General features: G+C 49.5%; 1 protein-coding gene across 1 annotated transcript in view; it reads right to left on the minus strand.

Moving 5' to 3' along the window:
- Zcchc14 (zinc finger CCHC-type containing 14) overlaps positions 1-13,720 on the minus strand; it is a 49,243-nt gene that overhangs the window by 17,951 nt on the left and 17,572 nt on the right. Inside the window, exon 2 of the mRNA XM_028753330.1 lies at positions 8,639-8,762. Coding sequence (XP_028609163.1) covers positions 8,639-8,762 — 124 coding nt within the window. The remainder of the gene's footprint in view (positions 1-8,638; positions 8,763-13,720) is intronic.

Below are 13,720 nucleotides of genomic sequence, written 5' to 3' on the forward strand. Positions count from 1 at the left end.
TCCCAGATAGTGTGACATGATTACAAGGCTGGGCACAGACAATGCTTTAACAAATCTAAAGGAGACTTTCTGTCACCATGGACCCCTCCAGTGTCATTCCACTTCCTGTTCCAAATCCTTCTCTTCAGAAATGAAACTCTAAGCACTGTTTCTAGGTAAGTCCAAGTACAGGCTCACACTTACACTCTCTACCTGGGCACACACCTCCTCCAGACAACAGTGCTGCCGACGGATCCCACCCAGAGACTCAGCCTCTTCTTCCAGGCAACCACTCTCCACAGGCAGGACAGTCACATTAGGCAACCAGGGAAGAGCACAGCCACCTCCACAGACTGCAGAGATTTCAGCACACTATGAGCCCTAGCAATGTGTGGTGAAACACTTAACAGGCTTTACACTCCCAGCAGGTGCAGTCGTCTGGTCAGCAGAGCCAGTGCCTTCCAGAATGCCAGTCTTGTGAGATGCTGAGGGATAACCCACAAGTTTCATAGACAAAAGATCTAGAGAGGGAAAAAACTCTCAGCAATGCACCCTGCTCTGTACGGCTGTCCTGGGAGTGTTCCTGTCTGGACAGCGCTGTATCACAGCAGAGCACTCAGCTCCAGCACAGCTGCAGGGAAAATGGAGGAATCCACAGGGAAAAGAGATGAGCCACTATCCTGATGGCCAGTGCGGTGCCCTGGCCATTCCAGTTCCTCCTTCAGCTAGAGACCAGCAGGAAGCAACCCTCAGCACAGACTCAGTAACAACATTCTAGACTGCCTCCTTCTCTAAGCAACTGTAGGACCAGTGCCTGCCCTACCCAGGGAATCGATGTGAACCCAGTGTTCCCAGACCAAAGAGCATCAGGGTGCATGAGAAAGGAAAAAGGAAACGCCCATTTGGACCAAGGGAAGTGACTCAGAGCTGGACAGGAAAATGGGCAAAGTAGATAAATTTTAGCTGTCTGAATATAAAAGCATTCTGGTGCCAGGCCAAGGACTCACAGCTAGTCCACTGCCCATGAACTATGTTTTAAACCTAAATACAAGTCTCACTGCCCTACTGCTGGCAGCCTCTGCTCCAGCTCTTTGTAGGTGCTTCTTCCAGGCTCCTGATGCTCAGAGCAGGGTAGTGGCTTAGCAGATAAAGGCGCCTCCCACCAAGCCTGATGGCCTGACTCACTCCCCAGGACCCAGGTAATAGGATAGAACCAGCTCATGAGAGTTCTCTGACCTCCACAGATGAGCTATGTCACAGCACACACTAAGTAAACACATAAATGTAGTAAGGATGCTTTAAATACCATGTTTCAGTGTGCTCTCCAACGTGAGATCACTAGGTGCCATGACTACAGGAACCAGAGGGCCTGCCTCAGTGGCAGAGTGCATGCCTCGTGTGCACAGGAGCCTCAGTTCCAGAGTTACGCCCCAATACCACAAAGGCAAACACTCACACAACTGCACAGAGACGACAGATGTGTAGGAGGCCAGAGGCAACACTACACACTAGAAAGGTCTCAACTCCCAGGAAGCTGCTGGGATTTCAGGAACTGGGAACTGTCACACCAACAGCACCTGACACCTGCAGCTGGCCTGGGCACACGTTTGGTTGCTGCCCCTCCTCCTTTGGACAAGAGAGCCAGAGACATACACTCCCACACAACAGCACTGCAGCTCTGTGTGCCTGTCTTTAGGGCACTGACAAAGCTGTGTCCCAGAAGCCTGCCCACTGCTCTGAAGAGCACCCTGTGGTCAGCACTGGGGTAGGGCACAGAGGGTAAGTAAGTAAAGGACACTATGAGCACGGCTTTCACAGCTCCTCCTTTCCTGTACTCTCTCAGGATACAGTGTGCGGGTTCTTAGGACCCCGCGGCTCCGCACTAACCTGTGGGATCTAGGGAAACGAGGCTGACAGCAGGTACTCTAAAAGCCATGTGAAAAGCTGGCACTGTGCCACCTGGATTTTAACCAGCACTGATGTGGACAAGTCACAACTGATGCATATCAAGATCTGGGGGCAGGACACTGCAGTTGTCCACAAGCACCTTGAAAGCCAGTGTCAGAGGAGACCAGGGTCAGGGAAAAGGTCAGAGGAACGAGGGCCACAGTCATGATGCCATGTGGGGAATCCTAAGCTCATCTCTATGTTCTAGGCAGCTCGTGACTCTAGCTAGCTGTGAGGCTAGCTGCTCACAGTGTTGGCAGCTACGGGTCCCTGTAAGCCTCATGTCGTCACCTCAGGAGAGGAACCCTAGCCCCAGCTGCAGGGGACTACAACACAGCAGACCAGTACACACAGCACCGGGGCTTCGGATGCTGCCAGGCTGTGAGCCAGGACAGTGGTCGTCACCTAGACGACAAAGCCAGAGGAACAGAATGGAGAGCCCAGAACACTGGGATGAAGATGCAGAAACAAGAAGAAACTAAGTCTCATGGGTCCAGGCCTGACAGGTTCACAGGGCTGGGACCATCCTGTAAGAGACAAGCTGTCTGACATTTCCTTTTTCTTTATATTTTTTTCATATTTTTAAATTTGTTTTGTGTGTCTGAGTGCTTGCCTGTATATGTGTACATGTACTCCATGTGTACCAGGTGCCTGTGGAGTGACGTCAGAAGGCAGCACAGAATCCCCTAGGACTAGGGTTGTAGAGTCAAACTCTAGTCCTAAGTGGTGGTTTGAATGAGAATGTCCCCATGGTCTGGGACACTAAAGCTCTTGACTGTTTGGGGAGGTCTAGAATGTGAGGCCTTGCTGAGAGAAGTGTGACACCAGATGTGGGCTTTAAGAGTTTAAAGACTTGGACCTTTTTTTTTTTTGGTTTTTCGAGACAGGGTTTCTCTGTATAGCCCTGGCTGTCCTGGAACTCACTCTGTAGACCAGGCTGGCCTTGAACTCAGAAATCCGCCTGCCTCTGCCTCCCAAGTGCTGGGACTTGGACCTTTTTTAACTTGCTCTCTCTACTATGTGTTTGTGCTTCCAAATGTGAGCATCCACCCTTCGTGCTGCCGCCCTGCCCGCCGTGCCTGCGTGCTGCCGCCCTGCCCGCCGTGCCTGCGTGCTGCTGCCCTAACATTATGAATTCTAAACTCTCTAGAACCTTAACTCAAAAGAAACTCTTTCTTCTATGGGTTGCTTTGGTCATGCAACAAAAAAGTAAGGAGGAGCTGGACAGATGACTCGTCAGTTAAGAATGCTTGCTCCTCTTTCACAGAACCTAGGCTCAGTCTCCCGTACCTACAGGGCAGCCCACAATAGTCTGTCGCTCCAGTTTCAGGAGTGAGGGATCTGATGCCCTCCTTCCTGTCTCTGTTGTCATCAGACAACATGTGGTGAACGTAGATCCACGCCAGCAAACACCCATAAAACTAAACAAACTCAACAAAATAAAAAGTAAGAAAAAACAGGACCATCTCTAGGAATGTGGGTTTACTTTAAGATATTTTTCCTTTCCAGAATTCCCACCCCTTGGACAGTCCCTATGAGCCACCATGAGCTTTGGCTGGGTCTGCTCACCTTCCGGGTCCTAACTTAGAAATGTGTAAACACTTCTTTTTCTTTTCTTTTTCCTACAGATGGCCAAGGCCTATTTTCTAACTAATGCTTTGAGCTTCTGTGTTCTTTCTCCAGTTCCTATGGGTGGCGGCGGCGGCCTCTGCCATGTGCTTGCCCCCATGCTAATTGAGCTTCTCTCTTCTCTAGGCAGCTGTGAGAGTCACAGCTTGCTGCCTGGGGTTTTCCTTACAGATTTTAGTAAACTGTCTTCAAGCTTCCATTTGTATCTCTTCTTAAATTAGTTTATTAATGAGACCACGAACACTAGGAGAGACCCACAGTTCCCTGGTATCGTATGGTGGCTCTGCTAAGACCCCAGTTTCCTCATCCTCCAGGCACCTGTCAATACGAACAGAATTTGCCTTCACAAACTGTCGTTACTGTTTCTCAGTTCTGTCCTCAGTGGAGAAAACAAGCCAGGTCTGCATCCCCACATTACCATCAGCACCAATCTGCTGGGTGTGGTAACTAAATCCAATCCCAGCACTGGGGAAACAGACAGGGTCAGAGGCCCAGCTCATCATCAGCAATGGAGCTGAGTGTGAGGCTAGCCTGGGCTACATGAGATCCTACCTCAACAAAGCAAAGCCAAACAACAAAAGGAGAACCAAATGAAGTTTTTTTTTTTACAGATTTACTTATTTTATGAATATGAGTACACTGTAGCTATCTTCAGACACACTAGAAGAGCATATCTGATCCCATTACAGATGGTTGTGAGCCACCATGTGGGTGCTGGGAGTTGAACTCAGGGCCTCTGAAATTGCAGTCAGTGCTCTTAACCACTGAGCCATCTCTCCAGCCCCCTAAATGAAGATTTTTAAATGAAGAAATGCATTATTTGATGTAAGAATACCCAGTGGAGGGTAGGCTGAGAATACAAAGGACTGGATCTGTAGAGCAACGAAAAGTGTCCTGTCTTGAGAGGAGAGGGTACGGTGAAAACAGGTCTGATGTGGGGAGGGAACAGCACACACAGCCCCTGGAGTGCCTGACAGAAAGGAGAAGAGGGAGTCAGTGACAGCTGGAAATCCTCCAGACTTGGGAAGTACAAGAAGTGACGGAGCTATAAGAAAAAACACACGTAGGGACAGTGTAGTCAGATGACTCCCAACCAAGGAAAACTAAAAAACAACCAGAGAAAAATAGCACTGGCATAAAGACTGCCAACCGCACACAGCAGGAAGACAGACAGAGTGCCTCTGGCAAAGCCAGAGAGCTAAACCAACTCAGCCAAGCATTCCATGAGCAGCAAGAATGAAGTCACAGGGAGCCACAGCGTCAGGCTAATGAAAAGGGGCAGAGTCCATACCTGCAGAGATGCACAAAATAAACTGGGAACAGACGCTTTTAGGAAGAAAAGGGCAGCCAAAGGGTAAACACAGATCACTCAAAGACTATCCTTTCCCCTTCTCAAGATTTATGCAAAACTCTTAAGGTCATATTATGAGCACACAGCACACACACAGCATCTAGAGCTGTGATCCATGAGGCAGCTCTGCAGAGGGCACGCGGAGAGCCGCGGCATCGCTGGCACCCTCATTCGCAGCACCGGCCACTGCCAGAGGTGTTGATGCTGCCACAGACTTCAGTGCTGACGCTCGATCTCAAGAGCTGGATGTGCACACACAGGTCAAGATTTGTAGATTTATGCTTTTTAAATTTTACTTAATTTTATGTGTATGAATATTTTGCCTGCATTTATATATGTATACATGTATGCCTGGTATCCATAAAGGTCACAGGGCACAGTAATCCCTGTAATTGGAATTAGGATGGTTTTGAGACATCATCTGGACTCAACCAGGAGTCCTTCTGAAGAGCAACCTTGTCCTCTAGGCCACTGAGCCAGCTTTCTAATCCAGGTTCTTAGGTTTCATGTAACGTGGTGAGATATTAGCTCCGAGTGGAGGCTGACAAGTGAAGGGTGTGCACTCCCCAGCTCTGTCCGCGCTGTGTGCTCCTGACTCAGCCGCCTCCTAGACAAACTCCAAGGGGAATGTCCCTCAATCCCAAATCCCAGCCTCATTTTCTTTAGGGAAACTGAGGAAGCAGCCACTCAAATCCTGTGGTGTGTCCTGTGGTTTAAACGAGAACTGCTGAGGACGGCTGTGGACAGCCAGCCTACAGACGGGACAGCACTGACTTAAGACACACTGTGCAAGGTCCAGGGTTCGATCTTTAGCACTGCATAACAACAACAGTGGCATAAAACTGTGGTCCAGGCACATGCACTCGCCACAAAATTCTGAACTATGTGCTCTGTCCTCACAGTGAGGCGGAGCACAGAACCAGGCATGTCCCAGCACTGTGGTTCCAGAGCAACTCAGGAGAGAACCCACTGCTATGATTTTAGGAATCAGCTTACATCCTTAACTTCTATCTTATTAAAACTCATGCTTTTACTTGGAGTTTCGTTTTGATTAAAAGGCCAAGCCTCTTGCGGTTGGTTTAGTCTTTTAGCTGCTCTTCACCGTGATAACATTATGTAACAAAGCTGTAAGCCCAAGTGGTACAGAACCAAACACTGCCCAGGCTGAGAGCCTCCACTTTGTCTCATGGTGTACAGTTATTACAGACATGATACTGTAAACATAAATTCCTTCAAGTCTGTCATTTTAAGAACACGGAGAACCCGAGTTCTGAGATGTCAGAGCTGCAGTTTAATCAAGGCAACAGAAGCAGCCTACCTTCACTATCTTGTCAGATACAGCTAGCTACTCCAGCTACTCCAGCTACTCTAGCTCCAGATGCACAGGCACAGGCTGCTCCACCCCAGTCCTGCCCACAGTGAGCACACAGGCCAGCTACTCCAGCTCTGGGTGCACAGGCACAGGCTGCCCACAGTGACCCAGTCCCGCCCACAGTAAGCATCACTGGGTGTCTCCTCTTCCACCTGCACTCGGGTATGCCCCTAACCCCTTACTTGCAACACTGGCACAGGGACAGGGATCTGAGATGAGCTCTCTGTACAATGGTCCCCAACCATGTCAGTGGGGGAGGGGAAGAAGGAAGGAGGGAAGGAGGGAGGGTGAACACTCACCAAGCCTGTGAACTTCCCACACCAAACCAATACCTCTGCTCCCACACAGAAAGGTAAGAGATAGCACCAGGAGAGAGACTGCACTGCTGGCACTAACCCTTCCCTTTCCTCTCATCTCTTCATCTCAGCAGGCTCTCAGACACAGCTCACCTGTAGCTTATGTTTCATCTGCAAAGCAGGGTGCATTACTGTGGGGAATAAGGGTTTCAGTCCCATGCTCCCAGGTTCCTGAGAGCATGTGAGAAAGTGGGAACACAAGATGCTTCAGGATGCTGCCCAGTGCCTGACCATTCTGTAAGTTCCATCAGACTGCCCTAAAACTTCTACAACAGCAGAGAAAAAAAGCTTAGCACAGAGGAAGGGACCACGAGAAAGGTACTGAACACTGAGCTAGCTCGCCTGCCTATGCTGAGCAGGTGTCGGTTGATTGCTGAGGCTAGGCTGGCTGAGAGTGGGCAGCGCGGTCTTACAGGGCAGCCTGCAGTGTGCTCCACCACAGCCAGTGCCACATCTGCTCAGCCCTGTCCTCCTTGGCATTTACACAGACAATCAGGGAAACGTAGGTAACAGCCATGCTTTAAAATTATACCCCGAGGCTGGAGAGGTTCCTCAGTGGTTAGCGCACAGGCTGCTCTTCTAAAGAACCTGGGTTCTGTTCTCAGAACTCCAGTCCTAGGGTGCCAATACCCTCTTCTAGCCTCCATAAGTACTACACAGACATGGCACAGACGTACATGCTAGCAAAACACCCATATACATGAAATAAACTAAACCTTAGAGAGGGAGAGGGAGAAGAGAAGAGATAGATTATACCCCTACAACCCCTTGGTTATGTCCCAAGAGAAAGCACTGTGGTACAAGGCAGATGCTCTGCATGGTCCGGAGGGTACAGCACAGGGGAAGCAGCCTTCATGGGAAGCCCTGCTCTCAGCTCACTCTCCCCAGAAGGCAGCCCTGCACTCCGGATGCAAACTCTACTCTGGGGTAGCATTGCTGAGAAGACCTGGAGGGACAGTCAACAGAGGAATACAGTCTCCTGGGAACAACCCTCCCCATGTATACTGTGACCTTGCAGCCAGTGCCAGGTGGGAAAACAGGCTTCACAGGATCTGTCACCCACTGCTCTCTACTGTACCATGGTCTCAGGACACATGTGTGACACAGCAGCAAGAAAGCAGATCACCTTGAGCTGCAACCTAGCAGAGCAGACAGCAGTCCACACAGACTGAGCACAGGCTGTCAGAGCAGTACAGAACGCAGCTGTGAGATAAGAAGCTGGCATCTGGGACACAAGCACTGGAGAAGGGCAGAAGGACTGCTCAAATGATAGAAGGGACAGACACATCTGTGAGGAGTAGGCATGGGCAGTCTCCCAGGAGCCTCCCTGCCTAATTCTGCTAAGGTTTAGTCTCACCAATACCCTCATCCAGTTTAAACTATACCCAGTCACCGCTGTGACCACCCAGATGCTTCCTGAGCCAATCTGGGCATTAAGTCAGAAGGACCCGAGAGGCTCCATAGCTGCAGGTCCACACCAAGCAACCTACACTCCAGTTACGTTTTTTACAATGGTTCTTGTTCAGTGGCATGGGCAGTGTGGGACCTCACTGAGGCTGGTGGCAGGCACTGAGTGAGTGATGACAGGAGTACCTGTCACTACATCAGCATGGAGTAAATCTTAGGAGCCATCTGGTTGGGAAAGAAGTGTTCTACGGCTCAGCTGCTTTAGATTTGAGGCTTTGTTCTGGTGTGAGGGGCAGAAGATATTTAAACCTTTTTTTCCCTCCCTTAATAAACACCAGTGTTTAAAGTTCATATTGCTAAAGTGAGATCTCAAGTTCCTAGGGAGAATCAGAAAAACAGCCTGACTGAGCACACCTGAAGAGACCACGTCTCAGGAGTCCACGGTGACTGAGCACACCTGAAGAGACCATGTCACAGCAGTCCACAGTGACTGAGCACACCTGAAGAGACCACGTCTCAGCAGTCCACAGCCTTGTACAGTACATGCCTTCTCCTCTCCCTGGGATCTCCCACCAGTGTCCAGCATAACTCACCCACCTTTGCCGTGTTTTCCCAAAGGCCTCTTGGGCAGGGACTCCTCCGTGGAATGTGCTGACGTATGCAATGCGTTCTCCAGACTGTTGCTGACGCTGCTGACAGGGGTCTCTGTTCTGGGAGCCATCTGAGGAGACAGAATATCATCTTCTTACTTTTTTTCTACACAACTGACTCTTGTTGAAAGTCACACACACAAATATGGCTTCGAGTTTCCCCACCATAACACAGCACACTTCCTGTCCACTCCTGTCTCCAGGCCCATCAGTGATCCTTGACCTCTGTGTAGGATGAGTCATCAACCATCCAGAACAGCAGTCCTAGCCAGGGTGGCATGCATCAATGCTTTCATCTAAGGCAAAACCCTGTTTGTACAGCTTTAAATTAAATGCTTTCCTGTGACAAATTCCACAGAGCTCTGAAAGCCACAGAAAGGCAGAGAACAGCTCACCTGTCCAGGTACAACCTGAACAGCTCAAAGAGAATCCCACAATTCCACTTCTAAGGATTGCTCTGTAACATCTTCCTCTTAGACTGAAACATTCCATTCTGGGAGGAAGCTCTTTGAACAGGAAGATGAACAACTCAAGACAGCTTCAGGAAGTCCCTGAAACTGACCAGATTCACTAGGCCCAGCCCTCCCTGCCAGAATAAACAATAAAAGCTAAAAGTCATTTCAGATGAAAGAAAGCCAAGCAGCAAATACTCCCAAAGGAGCAAAATTGACAGTGAAGCTGAGTTGGAAAGATGACTCTCATGAGAACAAGTTACAAAGACTCGGAGACCAAGCTGCCTGGAAGAGGTTTAGACCAACTGCAGCACTTGGAAATGACACTCCCCAACCTTTCAAGCTACCTGCAGGCCATTTAGTGTGCTCCAGGTTCTCAGCTTTGTGAGCTGTCACCCATGCCAGGGTGGGCCACGGCAATGGAACTGTCTTTGAGTCATTTATGTTCCTATAAGTAGCCCCAATAAAACTCAAGTTGGACTTGTTGGTGTCTGTACTTTGGTCTGTCTGAGCTCCCTATCTGGGGTGAGCAGATGTGCTCTGCACCTCTCCAGGAAAGGTTCTGTAACACAGTAGGATTCACCACATCAAAGCTTTTACACAGGAAGAGAACTAACACTGAAAATGTCATTAACCAGAGACAGGGACCCTGCATATACACCATGGGACACCACAGCTGGACTGACACAGCATCCTGGCTTCTCTGGGTGTAAGGAGAAGGTTCTCATGTGTAAACATGGAACTGGGTCCACGAGCCCTGATCAGCAGACTGGCCCTTGGGAAGGAAAGGAACTGCAGCATATCCTCCATTCCCCCCCCCCCCATCAGTACTGGAAAACCTTTACAGCACAAATAGACTAGATGTAAAATTTTAAAATAGCAATGCTTTCATTCAGTTTTAAGATCTCAAATTTTTGGTACTGGAGAGATGGCTCAGTGGCTAAGAGCGGTCCTGAGTTCAATTCCCAGCAACCACATGGTGGCTCACAACCATCTATAATGGGATCTGATGCCCTCTTCTGGTGTGTCTGAAGACAGCTATAGTGTACTCACATACATAAAATAAATAAAATCTTTAAAAAATAAAGATCTCAAATTTTCTAATACTAGAAAAAGGCTCAAGATTTTAAATCTTAGCAAAAGACTTGTAGGTTCCACAACTGAGCAGCTGATTTGTGTACCATGGGGCCATGAAGTTGAGGAACTAGCAGCTACTCTTGATCCAGAGCCTTGAACCTGAGCAGTGAGCAGTTGGGATATGATGCCCCTAAAATCCTGCCCATGGCTTCCCATTGTTACCTGCCTGTTGGTGGCAGATGGCAGGCCCAGAGGCCTGTGAATAAAGAAGGCACAGGCTGCTGCCCAGTGTCAGAGCCACTCAGAAGAAACCCGGCTAAACTGGGGTCAATAAGGCTTACTCTTGACCAGGCATGAAGGTGTACCTTTAATCTCAGTACTTGGGAAGCAGAGGCTGGTGGACCTCTGTGAGTTAGAGAACATTCTGACCTACATTGTGAGTTGCAGGCCAGCCAGGGCTATATAAAGAGACCCTGTCCTAACAACAACAACAACAACAACACAAAAGGCTCACTCTGCATCCCGGTGTTCAGTGGAACACAACAGATCCCTATAGGCAATGTGCCACCAGCCAGTCTCTATGAGCTTCAACTAAACACAAGAAAATAAATCCTAGCCATTCATTCACTTTACAAAGACAATTCACTATGGCTAACTTTACCAAGAAGCTATCAAGACATTTCAGTTGGGTCTGAGAGTGTTGGCAGAGTGCCTGCCTAGCATACATGACTCCTAGGTTTGATGCCCAGCACTCCATATGACAGGGGCAGGATGGAGCAAACCTGTGATCCTAGCACCCAGGAGGTAGAGACAGAGAGGTCAAAAATCAGAGTTCCCTTGGTTATATAACAAGTTCAATGCTAACCTGGGCTGCATGAAATTCTGTCTCAGGAAGGCAGGCAGGCAGGCAGAAAGGGAGGCAGGCAGAAAGGGAGGCAGAAAGGGAGGCAGGCAAGGAGGGAAAAGTCAATGAAGAGGCAAAATGGCTCAGGAATAAAGACATTTGACTCACAAGTCTGAGTTCAATTCCTGAAAACGACCTAAGAGGGTAGGAGGACCCCCTCCCCAGGGCTGTCTTCTGTCCCCCACATGCATATGTTAGGACGACAATGTACCCACACCATGTGCATAGACAATACTAATAAAGTTATACAAGATGCCAGAGAGTGCTTAAGTTTATAAAGCTACTATTTCACAGACACCTGTGATCCCTGGCACCAGGAAGTCAGAACGCAAGAGCCCTGAATTCCAAACCAGGCTGGACGACACAGCCGGGCACCTGGAGCTTCACAGCTCCACGGTTCAGCAGGTGAGCACTTACAACAGGAATGCCTTCTCCCACTAACCAACCCAAAAGGTGGAAACAAGCCACACCCTTATCAGGAGACTGTGAGCAGCTCAGCTACAACCTTTCAGTACATGGCCACCAGCCATCAGCAGCCTGTTCTGGCTGCTTGACTCCCACAGCTCCTGACACTACATCCTGCTTCCAAGAGGAGGCCAGGATGTTCTGACCAGTCACAGGAGACCTGCATCCCCCATCATCACCAGAGAGCCACTAGCAAAACCCAGCTCCCCACTCCAAGCCTAGAGATGAAGACAGAATAGGGTGTGCTGACAACAGGGCTCACCAGGACAGCCCTAAGCACCAGGGCCAGTCCTGCAGGGGATTGTCCTTGTGTGATCCAGGTACTAAGACCCAGGCTAAGATAAGGACCACTTTACAAAGCATCAGGGCGTCCCCTGGGGACTCTAGTGACAACAACAGGAAGCACTTCCTGTGTCCATGTAGAGTCAGCCCAGAGCTTAGGGCTGCTGTCCCCAGGCCAGCAACTGGCCAGGTCTAGGTCAGGGCAAAGCTGTGAGCTGCCTGATGAAAACACAGGCAGGGAAAAAAAATGCTTTAAAAGTGATGACTCCAGGCCAAATGTCCTGTCTGTCTGCCCATCTGTCTGGCCGTCTGTCTGGCTGGTCTTCCTCCTCTCACCTCTTGTTCTTCTGTTTACACTGGACGCTGTCTTCAACTGGAATTCCCAGAAATGCTGTTTTAGGTTATTTTTGGTTAGGTTAATTTGTCCACATGACCCGCAGTTCAACTCAGATGCTCTCTGACTCACTTCAGCAGAGTTCCACTGGCCCCAAGTACACATGTCCCCCTCCCATCCTGTGCAAGGCCTGTAGACTAAGCCAAGGTACCCCTTCCCCAGCTCTTCCTGTGAGTTCAAATCCTCTCTGAGTAAAGCACCTTACTTTACTTTCATGGGAAGGTCAGAGGTTCTGCTGTCCGGCTAACTGTCCTTGCATCATCACGGCCAAACCCACCAGGGCCTGTGGCACAGCGCACGGATTCTCCCAGGCAGGTACCTCATCCCGTCTATCACCCTGGCCCAGCACACAGTCCCTTCTAGAGGACTGTGACTCTGTTCCTTGTCCACGTGGCTCCCTCAGTGCCTCATCTCTAGGAGCTGTTCTGTTCCCTGAGGGATCCCTGCTTGTAAAAAAATGCCTTCCACTTAGACATTAGGCAGGCATCTGTAGGATACTCCCATGGCCCCAGGCCCCCAGTGATTGCCAGGTGATGCTCTACTCTCACATCTTGCCTGGCCAGCATCACTAGGATCTCAGCCGCTCTGCTTGGGCCACGGCTACAGGCAGATCTGGTGCTCAGCACCTGCTCCAAGACCAGGACACACTCCTCCCTCCTGAGGGCCCCAGGAAAGCTCATCTGGGCTCCAGAGCTGCTGCCTATTCACAAGTGCCTGGCTGGAGCGCAGTTTAGGTGCCTGGTCCCAAGCAGCATGCCCCTGGCTCTTCAAGTATATCTTTTAGGTATATAGATCCAAGCTGGTGGACCCCGACCTATTATGTAAGGACCTTTAGGTCTCACCTGGAGGCATAGGCATGCAACCTCAGATAATCAGGAGACTACAAGAGGATGGACAATTCAGGGCCAGTTCAAGCTAGAGACAAGTCCAAGGCCAGCATGGGTGACTTAGTGACAGGCTGTCTCAAAAAGTGAAAAGGGGAGAGTGTCCCCAGTTTACTCAGCGTCTCACCTGGAACATGCAAAGCCTAGACTTGATCCCCAGGACCATGTAAAACAAAACAAAACTGGAACATGCAAAGCCTAGACTTGATCCCCAGGACCATGTAAAACAAAACAAAACAAAACAAGAGTTTCCAGACCATGGTGCATGTGTATTCTGACTCAGTTCTAAGGTAGACCCTGAAATCCTACATTCCTCACTACCAGGACATTTCAAAATAAAGGATTACACCTGGGTCAGACCAAAGGCCTGCCCTATAAGAAGGGACATGAGCAGAAACCTGGGGCCATGTGGACAATCAGACCAAATGGATGTGCATCCTTTCCAGTTAAGTCATGGAGGTCATGTGGCTTCATGGCCAATGTCAGTCCCATCACGACAGCTAGTAATTCTCCCTCAGATAAGGGCAATTTTGAAAAGGTTTTCCTCAGATTTTATGCCCTAATAAAAACC

This window comes from Grammomys surdaster, unplaced genomic scaffold (genome assembly GCF_004785775.1).
Source record: "Grammomys surdaster isolate TR1022 unplaced genomic scaffold, NIH_TR_1.0 128, whole genome shotgun sequence".
Classification (NCBI taxonomy): domain Eukaryota; kingdom Metazoa; phylum Chordata; class Mammalia; order Rodentia; family Muridae; genus Grammomys; species Grammomys surdaster.